Genomic DNA, 22391 nt, shown 5'->3' with positions numbered 1-22391 from the left:
CTTGGAGTGCAATGGAGGGCTACTGAGAGGTGTAGCCTGCAGGGGGAGTACCAAGGCTAGATAGAGAGTTTTATAGGGCCTGACATGTCCCCCCCCCCACCGTTCACAAGCTGAATTCCATAGTGTTAATGCTGCTAACACTTCAATGTGCTGTGTTAAACTCCACCCCACAAAAGTTGAAAATAATAACACTGAGGTTCTTACGAAGACATTTGCCTCACAAGGAAATAAATGTCAATACATATACGGTATACAGTGGCCTGTATTTTGGCCTTTAATAGTGCAACTAAGCAAAAATGTAATTAGAATAAGAGACATATTGAATTGGGAGGCACTTAATGGGTCATCGAGTCCAGCTCTCCCTACCAGAAGCGGGAGACCTTGGCTGGGTGGGGTGTGGGGAATGGACCTGAAAGAACGTGATGGTTTATTCATTACATGAAAAGATCCAGCACCGGTGCAAGCTGTTCTGGAATGCTGCATTTGCTTAAGCAAACTGGGATTCCACCTACGGGAACTCTTTCTAAACTCATTCCAGGCAGGCACCAATGCTGGTGAATTTTCTTTTCATTTGCTTTCTGAAGATTCCCCCCTTTCATTCATTTATTGATGCTACTTTCTGCTGTGATATTTTCTCTTCATCCTGGCCCACATCCTTTCTTTTTCACCCGTGTCCCATTTCTATTTCATGCTCTGCTTCCTTTATTTGGCTGCTGCTGCTGCTTTTTCCCCAGTCATGCACTTTGGTTGCAAAAAATGTGGTTCTTCACAACCTCACTGGTCTTCATTCTCTCTGTGTCTAGTTCTTACCGAAATATGGATGAATCCTCTTGATGCTGTTCCTGCTGCCTACCCACCCCTCCCTCTGGATCTTTCATAAGATGTATTATTGATTTTCAGTGTATAAACACAATTACAAAGAGTCCCCCCCCCTCCCATCCCAACTTGCACATGGGTAGAAATTCAAGGAATAGTTTTTCTTTTAAAAAATAATAACAACCAGGCTTTTGTTTCTGTCACCTTTTGTAATGTGCGTTCCTTGGATTATATCTGTCCCCATGACAATTAATATATACCTATCTCTTTCTCCCTTATATTTCCCTATTCATTCGCTTACCATAGTGGTTCATTCTCTTCCCCCCTGACTTCTGTTTGAAAAACAAATGAACATACATACAAAGACCCTGGCAACCTGTAGATACAAAACTATTTTCATTAATGCTGCATAAAAATAAATGAATAAATAATAAGATACTAGTCATCATGTTCTTCTCTCATTTTCAGACCCCACTAAAACAATTTTAATCCCAAGTGATTTGGTACTAATTTAATTAGTTTACTTTTGAAGTACTCTTTGAGTATAAAACAGTTTTGTTGTGTGCAAGTAATTGTAATAATTGGCTTGAGGTTGGAAATGCAGCGTTATATTGGTTGGAAGTAAGTATTTTTACAGTGCCCCGTTGTGCTATGAATTTTGCACAAGCAGTCCCTGTGGAGTTCAGTGGGGAGCTTTGCTTTAAAACTCAGGGCAATCTCTTTCTGATGCTCATTAGTTTAATTTATGCTTGATACAAATTGGATTCATATTATATTTGAATACAAGAATGGTTTTTGCTTATCTCAAGGCTATGTTTTGTTAACAAAATGTAACCCATTTATTACAACAACTGATTTAAGTGCATAGGTATAAAAAGTGTTCCTAATTTTGAAATGCCTTATAAGGACGTTTCTTCACTGACACACATGTAAGCCCCCAAGATAAATTAAATATTTACTTGTTTTGGACTCCTGGGCATAGCACTCTACCAAATAGGTGCTCAGTTCGGTTCATTGTGCTCATGGTGGAGGGCAAATGCAGAGTCTTCTGACTCCCACCCAGCCAAACCAGTGATATCTGGATTATATTGCCTTGGATCCAAAGGGCTTTTTACATTACCCCGAAGGAACTTGCAATAGAGCAGTGAAATGTTTTGACTCTGCACCGCCAACATTGAACACCTAACCTCCATGCCATATTTACAACCCGCTTTTGGAACTCCTCTAAAAATGCAGCATGGTAGATTTGTCTTTTTGACAACCCCCCCCCCCAAACAAACCTTAAACCACAGAAGAAAGAGTTTCATAGGATTTAGGCCACAAGCTATGCAAAATACAGAATACTACAGTGCAGGTATTATACATGCTAAAATCCGTATGAGGGTCCATAAACACCGCTCTTCGTATGCTGTAGCCATAGGCCATAACAAAAGGCTCAGACAAATATAAAACACCACAGGTAAAATCAAATATCATTGATCTGGTTTGTCAGTGGAGCAATCAATCACATTAGTTTTTACAAACTCTGCTTTTATTTTGGCAGCTAGAGAGGCAAAATGAGCTACTTTATATGTATCATGCACTGCTTGCTTTCCACTAAGGGGATGTGACCGATTTTTGGTCGACCAGACATTAAATTGCAGAACCAGAGCATCAGGGACACAGGAGATTGTGTTAAATTATGACAATTAAATTACAGTGTTATAAAGCCATTATGAATGAATTGCTCTTTTCTAAGCTTCCAAAGGACATTTTGTCATACTGGTATGGTCAAGAGTAAATATAAATATACCAGAACTTTGACTTGAAGGTGTATTACAAGGTTTACTATTGATTTTGTGAGTTCAGCTGACAGTTACTAACCATGACAGAATACTACAAATTAATTAAGAGGTCTTTTGACAGATGGATTTCAGACAGGCCCCTGCATACAAAACACAATTTTTCATGAAAAGCTATTCTTTAATAAATGAAAAGCAAACAAATGGCTTCAGTGGTTTTTCAGAAGAGAAGAGGAGCTTAGTATCCTATCTCTCTGCTTTTCCTTCTCTGTATTGTTCTAATTTTAGTATATGTGCTGCCGAAGTGAGCACCCATCTCTTTGCTTTTCCACACTTTATGCAGTAAAGTCATACAACTGGGACTGGCAACAAAATGTTGCAGTTTTATCTGTTGTCCAAGATTTCAGTCAAGCGTTATATCCAATCAGGACATTCAACTCTACCTGTCAGGTGTTCCAATTTTATTTTCTGCCACTACATTCCATGGCTACTGAATACACTCAGTCCACATTGAACTCATGTTTGGGTAGAGGTGCATTCTGCGCCCTGAATCTTTTGCTGAAAATCTACCTGCTGCCCCCTGAGCATACCAATACCTCTCTTCTTTCTCTGTGGCTCCATGGTGGCTGTGGTCCTGTTGGCACTCAGCCGTCTACATTTTCTCTGTCTTGTGAAACCATGTGGTGTTCTATCCCAAAACTCTCCCAGCATTGTAAGCTGGTCCAAATGCTCCACGTGTAATCTGTCTACCATAGAAAATAACATTTCTCTATGGCTGTGGCTTCTTGTAAAGAAAGTATTAGGATTAAGACAGATGTTGGGCTCTTCACTCACAGTATGGGCCTGGCTTCCTCCCAGTTTTGAAATTTGCATGAGAGACACACCAGTGAATTCAATGATAGTCTTGCTCTTCTTCCCCTAAAACAGGCAATGTTCCCATCTTTTCTCTCTCTTTTTGGAAGTGATATATGTTTTCCATTTATATATTCATCTTTCACTTTATTTAAAACAAACCTTAAAAATGCTGAAAAATTGCTCTGGAGATTGGAGGGGAATTGGGTTTGTAAAATCATAAGCACAAGCCAGGAAATGCTATCTATTGGTGCATCTTCCCCATTCAGGCTCTCCCAGCAAACACCTGTCTTACTATACTATATAATATGTGCCTGTAAGAATCATGTGGAACAGGATCTCTATTTAATAGTGTTTCTCTTAGTATCTCCCAATATGTCCAGTGTCTTTTTTTACTTCCCGATTAACTAATGCTTGCAGTCTGTGTCTTGACGCTCATAAGTGAACTAGCATCAAAATATTGATGGAGCTTTTTGCATGTAGACCCTGAGGGGTCTTCAAATTCAGTACATATACACAAGAAAATGTATTGAAATGGGTCTGACTCCACAAAATGTGGTAACTAGTATTATCTGAGTGGTTAACACAGCTGAGTACAGCAGTGAGAGGGATGTCATGTAACATGAGTGCATTAGTGATATCTGGGTTTCTTTCATCCTCCATGTGAACCATGGATGTTGGCTCTCCCTGAGTGCTAAAAGATGTTTTGGAGATACTTGCTTCCATAACTATCCAGGGGACAGTATCATGAGTGCATGTGCTCCAGTCATGTTTGTACTATCTGGTGGACATTGTCATGCTTTGCATGCTGTATATATTATCAGTTGGAAACACTTTGCTTGTTACTGTTTTATGTTACTGGGGTGTTTTTTTGGGAGGGGGAGAAGCAGTAAATATTTTCTTCTTCTAATGAAGACATCTGTGTGAATTTGTCTTGGTGCACCTTGAATCACCCTAGTTGATTACCGTATTGGCCTGAATGTAAGCCTCATTTTATTTTCCAAATTCCGACTGTGAAAAGTTAAAGTGCGGCTTAAATTCGCGACCTTACAAAAATGGGCTTTTATGATATCACTGCTGAAACATACGGTAAAACGGAACGCGTGTGAGTGCCTGCGGAATTTTAAGGGAGCAGCTTATATTCGGGTATTGTCTCCCCCCCCCCTTGAATTTTAAAGGTGAGGCTTATATTTGGGTGAGGCTTATATTTGTGCCAATACGGTACATTTTAAAAGTATACTGTGGCTTTAGACGAGAATAAATAAAATGCACACCATAAACAGTTTGTGAAAACAAACACACTTCACCCTAAAAACATGTATTTTCAAAAAGGTAGTGGCAAATGTTGACGGCATTTGGAAACAACACATAGACTTCATTTAAATTAACACAGTTATTTTCTCTGTAGCTATTGAGAAACAGGTTTTCATGATGATTTATTCTGAAAGCAATGTAGATTCCCAAAATGTGTAGTTGCCATTGTGCTCTGCGGGTGAATTATTGGAGCTTGCAGACAACATGCTATTCCATAGATGATTCCACACAAAACCCCAGCTTCTCTTTTCCCCCCATGATGCATCACAGATGGAGCAAATGGGGCCTTAACTCTCAGGGGTTTTAAAAATTCAATGTCTTGGTTCAGAAAATGTGGCCGCATCATTGCCTCACTACTAGAACCATCTGATTCTGTCTGACATTCTGGATGTAAAGCTTTGCTAGATTAAACTGATAGCTTTGCTTAAAATCTCTTTATGGATTGTTAATCACCAAAGCCAGAGATTATAATGTATTGCAAATATTTACTGGAGAAGAGTTTCCTTTTGTGCAGCTGTGACTGGATAATCTGATCAAGATTTGAAAGGCAATTTCTTGAGCAGAGCTTTGCTGCATCAAAATAAGATTAAAAAAAATAACAGGAAGAATTTGAATAATATTTTCTTCAGCATTTATTTAATATATCCCCTTATCTTGAATCTTGCCAGAATATGGATCTCATGTTTTTGGCAGCTTCTTCTGCATTTCAGAAACCTAAAAGCATTTATTTTGAAGGGATGAGGTACAATATTATCTGTCTCTGTATGAATGTTCATTGAGGGATTCCCATGGGGCAACATTAGTGTGACAATTTTTAAATGAAGTGAATGAAACCCTCACCTCGAGGTTTCATATTGTAGTTGACAATATTGTCTTTTATTAATGTACAGAACATGCTTTTAAAATACACATACAATTTGATTTGGGATGCATTAACATAAATGCAGCTATTTACATATGCAGCTATCTCCACAACCCTTCTTGTTCTGCTTGTAGTCTTCAGAAATAAAATAGATTTTATTAGTCTTTTTTTTAAAAAAACTGTAATAAAAAAACTTGGTAAGTCAATAAAATTCAAGGAATCTATAATCTGTTTTTAAATTACAGAGGGAATTCTTTTTTTGGGGGGGGGGAGGGAATTGTTATGCTTGGCAACTTGGAAATATAAGCATCTATTCTCAAGGGAAGGCTCATAAAAAATGAGACGAAAGCTAGAGACTCAGCAGAAGTATTTACTGTGGCAAGGTGATAATTAAAATCTGTCTATGTAGAAAAGGAATCTTCACATAATCTCATGGGCTCAATGCATTATAAGTAAAGGAGCAGATCCAGTTGTTATAAGATGTGTACACTACGTTAGGTCTTAGATTTGAAGACATGCAGATATTTAGAATGGATCACTATGGGCCATCAACACCTGGCTTGGAAAGAAAGCTTAGCCTCCATTTTCCCACTGGCCTGTAATCTTCGCTTCAATACTCCAAAGAATCAAAATCCTACCATTTTCTAAGTTTTAGGGTTTCTTTTTTTTTTGGGGGGGTGCCCCCCGCTGCCCCAGTCTGTAACACCATATATGTATGAAAGGGTTGTACAAGGGCAGGCATAGGAAAACTCGGCCCTCCATATGTTTTGGGACTACAACTCCCATCATCCCTAGCCAACAGGACCAGTGGTCAGGGATGATGGGAGTTGTAGTCCCAAAACATCTGGAGGGCCGAGTTTGCCTATGCCTGTACAAGGGAGTGTGGGGAGGGTGGCTTCAAACGCTTCTTGGTGCACGCACCAGTAGCATGTAGCTGCTAGAGGGTTGGCAAAGGGTTAATGTGGCCCCTGGTCCAAAAAAGATTAGACTTCTTTGGTACTGTCTACATTAACTGGTAGTTGCCCTCCAGGATTTCAGGCAGAAGATCTTTCCCATGCGTACCTGGAACTGCTGGGAGCCTTCTGTCTGCAACGTACGTGCTCGGCCACTAAACTATGGCCTTCCCCTCTCTGGATGAAGGGCATGCTAAATATGCAATGAATAAAAACAAAAATTAAAGCATGATGAGAAGTGGCCTGAATTACAAGTCTCATGCCCTTGGCCCTGAACCTGCAAAAGGGAACCAGGCAGAGTTGGCTTCCTGAACCGATTTTGTTATTGTTGCTCAGGTGCAGTTTGCTCATTTTTGGACACTTTTGGAGTAGTTATCCATATCCTAAGTGACTGAGGATAGAGTTGTCACTGAGTTTTTCCTTTCACCATTGTTACAGTGGTACCTCTGGTTATGAACTTAATTCGTTCCAGAAGTCCGTTCTTAACCTGAAACCGTTCTTAACCTGAGGTACCACTTTAGCTAATGGGGCCTCCCACTGCCGCCGCCGCATGATTTCTGTTCTCATCCCGAGGTAAAGTTCTTAACCCGAAGTACTACTTCCAGGTTAGCGGAGTCTGTAACCCGTAGTGTTTGTAACCTGAGGTGATTGTAACCTGAGGTACCACTGTATTTGCAACTGCAGAAAAGAATCAGACAGGAGTTATATAACACAAAGTCCTTTATTAAACGTGTCTATTTGAACTCCACACTGTGTCCTTCCTGTGCTGTTTGCTGAGTCACTTCCTGGTACCTCAGCCTGTGCTTTCCTTTGTGTCACTCTGCGGTTCTGACTCTGGGGTCTGCTGCCCTAATTCTGCTGCTTAGTTTAATATACATAGATACACTTATGACATTTCACAGGCAGTTTCTTTCAAAGAAAGCAGGGATGTTTCCAATCTACTGATCCTCTGAAGGTGGTCATGTATTAGTTTACCAGTTACAAGTGCCATAAAGTTAGTTTGCCTTTTTAGTAGTCAGCCACAGTTCTTTTAAAAATTTCTTTATAGGTTGCTGGTTTTTTTAAAAAAATATTCAATTAATGGTTTTACATGAAACAGAGGAAGAGAAGAGGTATGAAGTTTGCAAGTGAACAATAGTTTTGGATCAAACCTGGTGAGTGTGAAAACGAACAATGGAGGCATGTTTTCATTAGATTAGAAATATTATTCCTTAGAACTCAAGGTGCAAATTATGCTGCGCCATAATGTTTCTTTCAAGCACACAAGATAAAATTTGCATATCTAAATTGGATCAGCCTGAATGGGTTTCCCTGCTGTCTCATCCTCTCAGCTGCAGTCAGGCTGAAAAGGCCTGCAGGTGGATCCAAATAGTGATTTCAAGTCCATTTTCAAGAGTCTTACTCCAATAAATAATTATACTAGCTTTGTATTGATTTCGTGGTGTGAACGTCAGCAAAAAATAAATAAAAAATCCCCATATGTCACATCCAAAACTAATTTGAATGATAATTGGAAATTTAAATAGTTTTCACTGATTTTGTTCTTGGGGAAACTATTTCAACTAATACATGCTTTGTTTTTAATATATTTAAAAGTGTTTTGCTGTTCTTAATGTGGTTGCAAAGTATTTGATCCCAAGTAAAAATGTATTTATGCATTCTCAGGCCATTCCCCTCCAGCAGTAAAATAGAAGTATGTCAAATGTGGTTTAGTGCTTAGACTAGGATAACAGAGATCTCGGTTTAAGAGTGGACCACAGGATTTTCGATGTGAACTTATCTGAAGCGTGTGGAGGTTTAAATGGCCCCCACTTAGCAAAGTGTTCTAGACATTATTCTGAAACGTATAAGGCTTTAAATAGTGATGGGATATCAGAACCATATTATCTTGGTTTAGCCATTTTCATTGGTGCACACTAGGTAGCTTAAGTGCCTATCCTACTTATGGTAAATATTCCAAATGCACCAGGAACTACATGTTACAAAACCCACATGAGGGGAAGACAGAAAATATAACTGTCCATGGTGCTGATACTGGAATGCTCACAAATACTAGACCTTTCTATTTCTCCAGGGCAGTAATTTTCAAATATTGTAACCTACTGTATAAGACTGCCTAGCCCAAATAAAAAAGTTTGTGTTAGCATAGTTCAAGCAAACCAAAGACACACAGGGCAAGGCACCAAGAGTTGAAGGGTTCTGTGAAGTGTGTGTATGTGTGTGATAAAACGTATGAGATTTTGCAGAACCACATTGCACAGAACATACTCAGTGATAAGAATGAGACTTCCTGAATGCTTGCATTCCAGCCTGAGAAACTGTTGTCTGGGAGTAGGAACAAATCATTACAGTGATATTTTGGGAGATTATAATACTTAGGCCTACCTTGAAAATCAGCTTGAGTGTACGTACTTGTACTAACAGGCAATTGTTGTTTCAAAGTCTGGTTCAAAAGCTCCAAGGCATGCAGAGGACTCCAGGAGTCACAAAAAGCTTCAGATAGTAGGGATTGACTGGGTGGGTCCAGGGAAGAAGAGGAGAAGAAGAAGAGTTTGGATTTGATATCCCGCTTTATCACTACCCGAAGGAGTCTCAACGCGGCTAACATTCTCCTTTCCCTTCCTCCCCCACAACAAACACTCTGTGAGGTGAGTGGGGCTGAGAGACTTCAGAGAAGTGTGACTGGCCCAAGGTCACCCAGCAGCTGCATGTGGAGGAGCGAAGACGCGAACCCGGTTCCCCAGATTATGAGTCTACCGCTCCTAACCACTATACCACATTGGCTCTCCAGTGTGTTAATGCCTTCCTACAGAAGGTGACGCCCACCAACACTTAAAGAAGTGCTGGTACTTCCCATCCTAAAAAAAGCCCTTGCTGGATTGTGAGGTATTAGGGATTCGTTTTTAAAAAGACTTAATTATATGCAAAGTTACATGCAAAGATGCATGTAATATACGTGTAATACATATAAAAGAGTCAAGCCCCATGTGGTACTATATTTCTGCAGCATAATTTTGTATGCATTTAAATGCATTGTTGTATGTATCTGTTTATGTGCTGACTGGTTTAGGAAACCTTGAATGTGCATGGATATAATGTGCACACAATATTATATGTACAATAAGGCATATAATATGTGAGAATTGCTCATTTTTTAGCAGAGCCATTAAAAAAACACTTTTCATTGAGATAAAAGTGTAGAACAAGAATGGGGAGGGGAACCACATATGCAGAAGCTTGACATAGAGATTTTTAGAAGTTCCCATATCTAGGCATGTCCATAGAAAGCCTTGCTTCTTAGATGGTTTACTGCTAATATTTATTCAGTCAACTGTCTGGTGTCCTGATCCTAGCAACAGCCAGGTAAATATCTGTTAAAAAAACCAAATATTTATAAAAAAAGCCTATCTGAATTTCCTTAATATTATAACAGGTAAGATATGCCTTTCCTGACACAAAATGTTTTCTTCTTTATCTGCCTGAGAGCATTTCACACTCAGATAGAACATGGGTCATCAGGGAAATCGGAACATAAAAACTTAATTGAAGTGAAAATGGCTGTTTTCCTGGAAATCATTGCTTATTTTTGAAAGTTGTATACTTTTATATGTGGAAAAGCAATGTGCATATGTATGAATAGAGAAATCATTTGTTGCAGTGTTCCAGTGCCAGTTATTCTTAGTATGCAGTGACTCTGTAAAATTGGGAAAAGCACAACATGAATTGCTGCATGTTTCAAGAATTAAAATACAATCAACTGGGGGGGGGGGAGAGAATGAACTATGTTCAATGAACACAGCCCTATATTTGACCATTGGTAAGGCAAAAAAACAACAACAAAACCCTAAAACAAGTGTTACAAATATACTGGTTTGTGAGGCAGGAACCACTGAACCCTTCGTATTTATGTTAATTCATGAATTATACAGTTAAGATGATTAAGCATTTGCATTCAGCTTCTCTTCTTTAAAAAATTAGGAATAAGTGGCTAGCAATTGTTGTCACGTAATTAATGGGGTTGTATTCAGCAAAGTCGTCTTGTCAGCACAGTAACTTCTGCCTGTACAACAGGACTACCTCTCCCTCTCCTCTGCGCCCCACAACCCCCAAATCTTCTCTGGAGAGTTGGAGGAAAACAGATTGAGGACAAAAGTATGCAGAGAGAGAGGATAAATTTCTGGAGATTTGTTTCCCATTTTTCACATAATGGTGAGAAGGGGAGGCCACCTGAATCTCAGAGGTCATTTTGAAGGGTTGTGTTGAGCTAATGAGATGGAGGGGAGCTTCATTTCTGTCTTATCCTAGTTGTACTTGATGACACAAACCATTGTGAATGTTTATTGTTATACTGTTGAAAATTACAACAAATCCAATATTACAATAAGTAAATGCGTCCACATATATGTTTAGAGATATTCTCCATTTGCTTTATTGATAGCCTTTTTTGAACATGATTCTCAACCCATACTGGAACCATCTCTTAGGGAGTCTAACTGGTCTACCTGTCTCTTTCCCTCACTCTAGATCAGCCCTCTCTAGCCTGGTATCCCCGGGATGTTTTGGGCTACAACTGCCTCATCCAGCTGTTTTTGCTTCTCTTTAGCTAACCTAAAGAACCATTGCTGTCTATTTTTTTCATCTTATGCCCAGGTGTAATCCATTCTCTTTAGGTGGCTAACCCATTATGGGAAACCTTGAGCTTTCTAAGAAGGAATCATCCCTAGTGTTCAAAATAATGGAAGTGCTTGTGTCTGAAGTAGAATATGTGGAAAGTCTGAAGAGGTGAATGTTGGGTGTAGTATAGGAAACCTGTATGTTTGGATTTCCACATTATCTTTTTGCATAAACAGAGTGCAGCAGAAACACACACATCTTATTTCTCATCCCCCCCCCCCGATATTTATCAGGAAGAGTTGGAGAAAGGGCAGGGGTGGTCCTTCCTATCTGAGTTCCAGAATGAAGTTAGCATTTACCTTGATGGATATGTATCCTTTGATATAAATATGAAGTTTTCTCTAGTATTTTATGCTTTACATTCATACATCAGTGCTGATGACAAATTGTCAACTTGCCCTTTCATATTTATGTCGCTTTCCTTTGCCATTCATTTTCGCAGCTAGGTAGTGATGATAGGTTTGTGACCGGCGAATTCTGCGGCTGGTGCTACTCAGCAAATTCAAGCATTACTTGAGCAGCGCAGTGATCATAATGAACATTCATCACCCTTTTACTCGTATCATCTCTGTGTAATGGAGAAAGGTACCTTGCTTCACTGAGTGGCACCACAAAGAATAAATTTACGCTCTCCAGAAAATGTTCAGAAGCAACGGTGACATGTTATGACCAAGGTTATCTTCTGTATCTCAAGGGATGAACTCCCCAAATTGCCAGGGCTCCCGCTACCAATTCATTAGAAAGCTTCTCTGACTATGTGCCAGCAAGAGATGCATAATAGTGCTATATTTAAACCAGTAATGATGTCTGCTGTCATTACAGTGATCTGCAGTAGTACTAATTTGCATCCCTTTTGCCTTCTTAAGGTTCATTTGATCTATCATGGGACAGTATAATGTCCCTGTGCTCTGCTAAGGACGCAAACAACGAGCATTATTTGGTGGAAAGGCAGGATGCAAACTCAGCAAACAAATGATCGGTATATAATAGTGGCAGTGGGTTGGATCCAGATCCAGTTGGTTCCACTTTGTTTCCATTGATTCTTTTGTCCCATTGTGTTCAATGGTGCATAGGTTCAGGAAACATAGACTGCAATTTTGCATTCACTTACCTGGGAGTAAGCCATGTTGAAATCTGAGCAGACATGCATAAGATTGCACTGTTAGTCTGGATGCAACCCAATACAGTATAAAAGAAAATCCTATAATTAGATCATGGATTCCTATCTTCTTTTTAGCCCGAGGACTGCATCCCCTTGTGGGTAACCTTCTTCAGGGCACACACATGCCACTGGTGGGTGTGGCCAGAGGCAAAAGTGGGTGCAGCAATGAATAAAAATTTTACCTTTGTACAGTAGCCTATTTTCTATACACCCCCCCCCCGTACCCTTCATCCAGGCAAGCAAGAAGGCATCAGAGTTCAGGGACTCCATATTTCCCAGTAATAAACCAGATACTACCTGCTAGCAAGCATCATACAGTCCAGAACCATATTTGAACCAAAGCAAAGAGGACAACATGACCTCCTTTATAGTGGTACCTCGGAAGTCGAACAGAATCCATTCCGGAAGTCCTTTTGACTTCCAAAACGTTTGGAAACCAAGGTGCAGCTTCTGATTGGCTGCAGGAAGCTCCTGCAGCCAATTGGAAGCCACGGCAGACGTTCGGGTTCCAAAGAACATTTGCAAACCGGAACACTCACTTCTGGGTTTGCGGCGTTCGGGAGACAAAACGTTCGACTTGCAAGGCATTTGGGATGCAAGGTACAACTGTATAATGTACCTGTTAGAATTTGAAGTTTTCCAGAACTGCCACCTTATGGGAGAACCAAGGTGTCCAGTTTGTGCGGACCACACATGAATAGTTAATTTTTTCGTATGAATACTTTATTATCTTTGGCTTGGGCTGATCTCGGCTCAAGGGAATCTGAAGACTGGAAGAAGAAGAAAAATCTACCATCTACTTCTAATTTATTGATGTTGCCAGAGCTCTTGTTATGAATATTCTAATGATGCAGGACAAATTTATCTTCTTTAGTAAACAATGGGTGGGAAATTAGAACAAAATGCTTCACCTCCTCAAACAATAATCTTCACTTGATACATAAAGTAATGAGGAGCCCATTGAAGGATATGGACTAAACATGGTGAAGAATGACACCTAGAGGCCACATGCACTGCACCTCTTGAAAGATTGGCTTTTGTTATTTTCAGTTTACATCTTAGTTTGGGAATTTACTGGAGAATTTACTGTGTTCTGAAAACTCACAATAACAATGAAGTGTTTTCAGGCTTAAAATACATTTGCAAAGTAGTGTTATTAAAAATTCACCCCCACTTTTTACTTTTCTGCATAATTTGATAACATCTATACAAACTATGTGGCATTAATAGACTAGAATTACTTGGAAATACATAATGCCTGAAATATGAAGGGAGCCACGCTCAGTATTTTCACTGGGTGTTCAATTAAGGCTGCCATCCTGGATATACTTGGAAGTAATGGACTCAGTGGGACTTACATTTGAGTAAACATGTTTAGGATAAACATGAATAAATGTGATTCTTGTTAAGTGCGTCACAATCTGATCCTATGCCATATTCGCCTGGAACTAAGGGCTCGTCCTGAATTCTGCTTGCTCCATCTCACAAAAGCATGGATCCATGCAGTTTTCCATTTCTATGATGCTTTTGAGGCACGGGTCTGAGCAGTTTTTGCCTTTGTGCCACTGCACCCTCTCCCCAGAAACTGCTCATTAGAGCTAAATTGGAGCAGACGTCTATCTGAATAAAACCCAATTGGTGTTTGCTCCGATTTGGCAGTAAACAGCAAGTTTTCCTGGGGGCAAGCTGCTGGGCAAGTGGGAATGTGGACGAGCCTCTCTAGCCCCACTGAGTTCAACAGGACTTATTCCAAATAAACACATAGGGTGGTCACCTGAACCATTCAGTGAGAGGGAAATTCCTAGAATGCCTCTGGGCACATAGGAGGAAGGCTGGTGGAAGTGAGGCGATGGTGGAGCTCTGTTCCACTCTCTCTTAAGAAGCGCACCCCCTTTATTTCCAGTCTTCAGCAACTTGAAGTGAGAGCTGTTGCTTGCTTCATTTTCAGCTTGCCTTTTAAAATTCTGCCGGCATAACTGGAAAGGGCCACATTGTAGAGTGCATAGGTGCAAGCAGTCAAATTCTTTGCAACATGCTTGCAGTGGTGGTGGAGGTGTGGAGGAGAACGTGGAGAGGCCAGGGTCATATTGGGTGGGTTGAGATGGGGGAGCAGAGTGCCTAGAGCAACATGAAAGGGAAGAGAAGAAAATGAGCTGGAGGCAGCCGGGGGGAGAGAAAGTAGAGCAGCCAAGGTGGGGGGCAGTGGTCACAGTGGTGTGCACCTTCCCCCACCCTACCCCAAGGGCACATTGCCAACTGCCCCCTCAGTGCTGGCAGCAGTACTGAGTTGGGATGACATATCAGCATTTGGCTACAGCCGCATGGTGACACCCATCAGGGTAAATTAGATCAGTTAACAGCAGGGTCCATGAATGACCGCATAGTAGATGTGAGGACATCAGAACACGATGTAGCCAATCAGATATGGCTGTGTCATGATGTCACTGGAGCCATATGAAACAGTTGAGTGTGTAAGAGAGGGATGGGTGGGGACAATGTAAAGGAAGAGGTGAATATTTTTTTGCTGAAAAATGGTTGAAATGGTTGTATTTGTTTAGAACAGCAAACAGTAGCAACCATATTTTATTTATATATTTATTTATTATTACGTTTCTGCCCTGCCTTTCCTCCAAGAAGCTCAGGGTGGCATATGTAGTTCTCCTTTATCCCATTTTATCTTTACAGTTACGCTGCAAGGTAGGGCAAGGAAATGGTGACTGGCCCAAGGGTCACCTAGTAACCTTCATGACTGAGTCAGGGCTTGAACCCTGGTAGTAGTCTGATACTCTAGCCACTACACCACACTGTCTTCTTGTTTGTCTGTAACCAGCACTGTTGCTTTGGAGCTTTAAGTTGTGTGTTCACTGGATACTTAAATCTTGGCTGTTTTAAGCATAGGACATATGATACCTAGGCATGCAGTGCATCTTAAAACATCTGGAATGAGGATTTACAAATCACCAGAGTACTGTAGGAGCATCCAAAATGGTGGCAGCAATCGTGGCTTCCGGCAACATGTCGAATGTTTCTAAAATACACCTTACTTCAAAGGCAGTTGGCTGTTCAACCACAAGGAGTTGTTGTTATGAAACAAGTCTCCTCACAAAGCAAATTATGGAGATGAGCTGCTGCTCATTGGACAGTGAGGTTAAATGATGTCACAATGGGATGCTGGGGCAGGCCAGCACAAGGTTGCATTCGTAGTCACTCCTAGTATGAAAGAGGTCATGACTTACTTTCAAAAATAGGAGTTGTCCTAGCCGGTAATCTTTTCATTTTGTGGACGGTTTCTAAAGAAAGAATTTGGCTCGTCAGTCAAACTGGAAGCAACAATGAGACATGGATTTGTACCTATATGACTGAAGAATGATTGTAAGCATTTTATTTTTAATGATGTAAAAAATGGACATTCATTTTTGCAGTCCTGCATTCTGATCTTGAGCAGTGGGTTTGTGTGGCTATCAGTTTGGATGCTGCCATGTTCAAATTTCATGGCAATTTATTCAACAACATGATCAGTTCCTTAAGTGAAGGCATCTAATATATATGGAAATGTTAGCTTATGCTGCACCATAGGTTTATAGGTTCAGCTTCAGCTAATGTAAACTTCCATACGGTATGGTTGTCAAAGCATGACTTGTGTGCAACTTTGTTTTATTTGGGATTTTTGAAATGTAAATTTGTTGAAAGCACATTAGATTCGGGAATGGATACAATAATTTTTGTGGCTGGATTAGTCTCAGAAGACAGGTCCCCAATAGCACTTCAGTTTCCCTGAACTTGCAAAAACCAGTAGATACGTGGATCCTTTAAAAACACAGTCAGTTCCTTAGGGTCTTATCAGCCTGCATAAGACTTGAGCTGTCTGTGGAGACAACATCCCTCTATAGTTGCAACAGGAAGAAGAACTCCAGCTACTGAGAGTGGGTCATCCTTTGGGGAAGAACCTTATCTCCACGGCAGAACATTGCCTTTGCATGCATGAAGTCCAAGATTCAGTCCCTGGTATCTCTAGGTAGGAATGTGCCCAGCAATAAGATGCATTCCCTGCTCATCTAGCCTCTGCCTCCTTGGAAATGGTATTCTTCCCTTTTGCAAATCTGTGTGAACAATGGCTGAGAAGGGGAGGTATATTTCACAGAAACAAAATGTTCATGCAATGTGCATCTCCCATTTCAGCTCAGAACTAACGTAGACAGGTTCTGTTTTGCTATGGGCTATTATGTTGTCCCTATGGGCTACATTTCTTTATTAGGAAGGATCTTTGGGATGCATCTTCTGTTCTAGATATGCATTTTGACCAATAGCACCTCTGTTACGAAAACTGACTTGGTGAGAAGAATGGTTTGTGACATTAGCAGCTACATAACCAGCGGCTGTATTTAAGTGTTGGGTGTCTAATTACTTCTGTTGTTTCAGTGAATGTCATGGGCATTGTGTGGGCTTTGTAAAGGGATTTTTTTCCAGCCTCTTCCCCTGCATCAGATCTGTCTGGCTAGCCAAGCAGCTATGTTGGTGTCATCTTTCAAGTTTGGGAAGTATGCCATGTGTTCCATGTGCAAATCCAGATATACATTAAAAGATTAATCAAAGATGAGGGTGGGTAAATAAGGTGCTCTGGAAAGAACTCTTAGCTATTTTTGTTGTCTATAATCCTTGTAATGGTTTCTCCTTTTCCTTTTTTGAAAAATACAGAATAGCTTTCTTCAAACCTGGGCCCTCCATATGTTTTTGGATGATAGCTCCCACCATCCCTGATCATTGACCATATTTACTGAGTTTGACAATAATAATAATAATAATAATAATAATAATAATAATAATAATAATAATAAAAAATTTTATTTATATCCCGCCCTCCCCAGCCGAAGCTGGGCTCAGGGCAGCTAACAACAATCAAAGTAGTCCAACATTCTAAAAACATTCATTATAAAATTAATTAAATCAAATTAAAATCAAATTAATGGCAACCATCAAGCAAAATTCTGTGCAGATTGCCAGAGGAGGGGGTCAGGCTGCGCCCTGACCAAAGGCCTGGTGGAACAGCTCTGTCTTGCAGGCCCTGCGGAAGGATGTCAGGTCCTGCAGGGCCCTAGTCTCTTGTGACAGAGCGTTCCACCAGATTGGCTCATCTAGTTGATGAGAGTTGTAGTTGATGAGAGTTGTAGTCCAAAATATCTGCAAGGCACCAGGTTGGGGGAAGTTTGAATTATAGAGCTGTGCATATGAATTCAATTTTTATAATACAGACAGATTTCCCCCCTCTGAAATGACTAAATAGGCTGTGATCTAAACAGCCAATTAGACACATTCAGAAATGTGTGGCCCTACCCCAGATGTTGCTAGACTATAACTCCCACCATCTTTGACCATTGAGCTTCCTGTATGGGGCTGATGGGAGTTGGAGTCCAGTAACATTTCATATGCCATAGATTCTCCACCCTGATACGGAAGTTTTTCTGAAGGTGACTCAACTTTTGCGATTGGCTTGTTGTATGAAGGGCTACTTTTTAAAGTAAGAGATGCAGAACCTACTAGGAGATACAGAGCCCATGGACTGAAAATGCTTTCGATTAATGCCATGAAAAGTATGTTACTAACAGAGATTATTAACAGAGGTGTCAATCCGTGTGTTGCTTCAAATAACCAAATTTTGTTTTAATTCTGCCTCGTCACCCTTCGTCTCATGCAACCTTGTGAACCCTAGTTACTTGTTCCTACTTCAGCGTTCCCTGCTGAGATACATTTTCCCTCTTACATTCAAAAGCTCTGATTCAAAGTAGAGAAAAGCAAAATTCATAGTTGCCACAAGCCTCAGCTTCACGTATTCGTGAGTTCAGGTATTCACGTATTTATCAAAGAAACTGGGCTGCATACAAATTTGATTTGTCAAGTCAAATGGCAGTTTTTACCTAAGATAAAATGCTTTCAAAGGAAAAGACACCCCTTTTAAAATTTTGCAGGTTTTATTAATTCAGGTACAAATGTTGATACGCAGGCACGCATAAATGCACCCACACAGGTTTTGCAACCAGTTACTGGATTATAAATGCTTTGTTGATGGTGGTGGGTGCTTATTTTCTTGGCTGTGAAATGAACACGAGACATATAAGTGAGACTACCAAGTGCGTCCCATTTTTGACTATATACCTTACCTGGTGCTGTGAACCCTAGCCCTCTGTCAGAAATGGATGCTATAAATTTGTTAGGCTCACAGCTTTCTATGTATCCCTTATCAACCCATAATCTCCTGATTGTTGCCGCTTTTTCAACAGCTGAGGAACGGTAATCCACACTTGCTTATCTCTCTTAATCACAGCCTCACACAGCGCCAGGGCTTCCTGAGCCTTTAATTCCCTCTTAGAGGCGGAACAGAGTGGAAAGTAAACAAAGACAAATTTGCAACCTTCAACATTGCTAATTTGCTCTGATGTCAGAATATTTAAATGGATGAGGACCTGGGAATTATTTGATCAAGGCTGCTTTTCAAACCCAGTGCCTGTGGAAGAGGCTGAGCATGGGAAGGATTCTGGCAAATGACAGAGTTCCCCAGAGAGGCTTGGTTAAGGCTTTCTCTTTCAACTGCAGTAGCGTCATCATTTAAAACTCCCTGGTTGCTCTGCTGCTAGAATGCTTTTTTTTGTTTTTGTCTTTACAATACCTCTTCTCAGAACACTACTTCTAGGCCTTTGCATTTCTGGATGTATGCAGGAACATAAGCCAGCATTGTCTTTTGTTCTAGCTCATTGGGGTGAATTTAAAACAATGCTCTCTCGGTACCCGATCAAATCAAACACAGGAGTAGACCTACTGAAATCAATGCATTTATGTTAGTCATCATGATTCACTTAAGTGCATAGATTTCAGTAGGCCTACTCTGAGTATGACTTTACAGCAAACAAAGTGTTAAGACACCTTTTGTCCTATTTCCCCCTACCCCAGCGTGGTACAGCCTACTAGCACATTCATGCTTACAAACACGCTTTGAAGTAATTGCAACTCAGAATTACTTTTCATAAAAAGAAATTACTGTCATAAAAACATTTTGATAAATGAACATTTTAGAATGGCTGCTTTTCTTAGATGCACAGTTAAAGGATTAATGAAATTCATTCTGATTTTTAATGAGGTGCTTTATTCCTTTAATTCCTTCCTTGCACCCAGATATAAGTGGAATGGGTATGTAACTTGAGATAGAAAAACACCACCAGACAGTATAATATTGCAGCTGTATGACCCTTCTGACATGAATATTAAGGGACAATTTAATCAGTTGCATGTCTAAGTATCCCCACCAGTCTTTACCGTGCATTCAGTTTGTGCATCAGCATCCTGATTGTCGATAAGTATGCTTAATTCACCACATTTGCTGTTCTCAAAGTCATGATTCTCTTCAACAACATTTTGCATCATCCATCCTGTCAGCTCTTCTACTAAGTGGGAATTGCATGCTGGCAACTTGCTTTAAAGGAGCAGGAAAATAATTGGTGCTGAGCAGTTGCTACCTGCTTGTCTCAAACGTGCTCCGGAATGGTTTTTTGTTTAATGATAATATTTTTATTGGATAGTCTTGAATATAGATATTCTTCCGATAGACGTGCAAAAAGCAACAACAGTATCTTGCAGTTGGTTGCATGCATGTGATTACAGCATTCGGTTATTTGCTATTTGTGTTCCTTCCCCCTCTTGCCTTCTCCCTCCCTCCCTTGGTCTTCTCTTCTCTTCCCTCCCCTCCACTGTTTCACTCTCTTTCTCTCTCCCCTCTCCCTCCAGCTGGTGTAAATGACTGCTGCCGCCTCCCAGACCAAGATAACCTGCTCAGTCAGCTGGAGCCCCCTGTGGGACAGCTGTCTCTCTCTCAGCTGATGGAAACTGCTACTACCCACTGAATGGGGAAGAGTGAAGTAACATCCACAGTACCAGCAGCAGCCGCTGCCATCGTAGCAGCAGCAGCCGAAACAGCAGCAGCAGCAGCAGCAGCAGCAGCAGCAAGCAAGAGCTCTATTGTTCCTTGGTGTTAAACAGTCCCCCCCCCCCTTTTCAACTGGCATGCAGAATAGCTGGAAAGCCATTTCCCTTCTGCCCTCCCTGTGAAGACATTCTGAAAGGGGGGGAAGAAATTACTCACGCAAGGGTTACCCATTGTGCGGCAGATTTTGACACTGAATCAGGCTTCTGGAAGGCATGGGGCTGAGAGAGAAGAGCGCAGCTTTAATCGGTGGTCCAGGGGCTTCATCTCTTTCAAGCAAGTGCATTGGAGTTCTCGTGCTTCTCCTGTTCGGAATCCGGGGAGCTAAGGCGCAAAGTGAATTTGAAACTTCATCCGTGTATTTGTGGAAGACTGGTAAGTAGAGGAGAGGGGTATATTGCTGCATTGCCTTTGGCTGCATGTTGCACCGGTGGTTATCGATGCTCTTGCCGAATGTCTTTCCCACCCCCCACCCCGGATTGTTTTATTTGGAGAGTATCAGTTTGCACACATTTAATGACAGATGGCTGTCCAGGCTGTACCATGGTGATTTAACCTCACTGTTGTTTTCTAATCGCTCTGTGCCCTGTGCTAACAGAGTGTACATTAAGTGATTAGGAAGGGAGAGCAAAAAAGGATGATAATAATAGTAACGGCGGGTCCCCATAGTGCCCCAAGAATGTTAAAAAAAAATGCACAAAGAAAAGGTGAAAGAACCTGCATGCCTTTCTGTCTACCCTATTGTGAAATGCGTTTAGATTCATCACACGGGAGGAGCAGGGTTGTTAAATCCAGGTTTGTTGTATGTCATAAAGGGCACGTGAACACTAATGATGGATTAGGTGAAATAACCCGTGGCTTGCCAGATCTCATAACCAAAGAGCCCATGGCAAATAGGCTATATAGGTTCAAGATCACCGTAGACAGATGAATTTCCTTGAGTGTGGCACTAAGAAATAATGTGTCTGATTTCAAAGACTCTGCAGTCATGACTGTGTCTCTTTATCAACTTTTCAACGGAAATAAATGTTTTTATAGGTGAATCTGCTGCATTGATCTCTAGCCCTTTAGTGGTAGGTTACTGGCATTGCTGTGTTTCTTAAAACAGTCCTATAACCTACTTCTTGCTTCAAAGACACTCCCAAGCTTTCTGAGAGCAGATCTTAAAATTTAAAACACCTTCTGACTAGCAGTCAGCTCTCTAGTAATGTGAGGAACTACTAGTAGTGTGAGGAATACATCATCCGGTATTGTTATTTCAGAAGATTTAGCAACCCAAAAGTCTTATTGTGGTTGGAATCCTATTCCTCCTTACCTGGGAGTAAGCTCCATTGAACTCAATGGGACTTACTCCTGAGTAGACCATGTATATAGGCTTATGCAGTTAGGGAGAGGGTGAGGGACACTTTCAGGGATTGGGTCTTTTTGCTGGTTGAACACTCTTGGCTGTTTTCCAAAGAGACAGATCAATTTACAATTACACCGATATCCTGCATTTTTAAAGACTGCATCTATCCACCAGCTCAAGGATGAGATTAAAGGGGAATTCAATTCAACTAGAAGGCAGGCTTTTCCCATAATACTAGAAGGAGACATTTGAAAGGGGAGGAAAGCCCTCCACCTCCACTTCTTTGCCCTGATTCTGAAAGATCAATGACAATGACAAGGGTACAAACCTAATGGTAACCCTGTGCTATTTCCTTTAATTGAACTGTTGGGAAATTTAGGAGACTGTGTGTCACCCAATTAAAGCTATGGGTCAGTGTATTTTTTTTTTTTTAAGCCATAACCCTAGGCATGCAGCTCTGGGGTTACTTGCTTAATAAACGTGCGTGTTTTAACAGAGTAGTGATTCTTTGCCAAAACTAATTCAGAAGCATTCTATAGAAAATGCAGCCGATAAAATGCAGCAGCCTATAGAAAATAACTGATCCACCCTACAATTTACTGCATAACTCCTTTAATTTAATGGCTGGTACTTAGTGCTAAAGATCTATGCCTATATATA

The 22391-nt window shown here is 40.7% G+C and overlaps 1 protein-coding gene across 4 annotated transcripts in view; it reads left to right on the top strand.

The window, feature by feature from the left end:
• THSD7A (thrombospondin type 1 domain containing 7A) overlaps positions 1-22391 on the top strand; it is a 266321-nt gene that overhangs the window by 32415 nt on the left and 211515 nt on the right. For all 4 annotated transcript variants that reach the window (XM_077936976.1, XM_077936978.1, XM_028749885.2 and 1 more), the window contains exon 2: positions 20188-20758. In XM_077936976.1, coding sequence (XP_077793102.1) covers positions 20599-20758 — 160 coding nt within the window. In that variant the 5' untranslated portion in view covers positions 20188-20598. The remainder of the gene's footprint in view (positions 1-20187; positions 20759-22391) is intronic.

Source organism: Podarcis muralis, chromosome 12, assembly GCF_964188315.1.
Source record: "Podarcis muralis chromosome 12, rPodMur119.hap1.1, whole genome shotgun sequence".
Taxonomy (NCBI): Eukaryota; Metazoa; Chordata; class Lepidosauria; order Squamata; family Lacertidae; genus Podarcis; species Podarcis muralis.
This window is presented reverse-complemented; position numbering and strand designations above follow the sequence as displayed.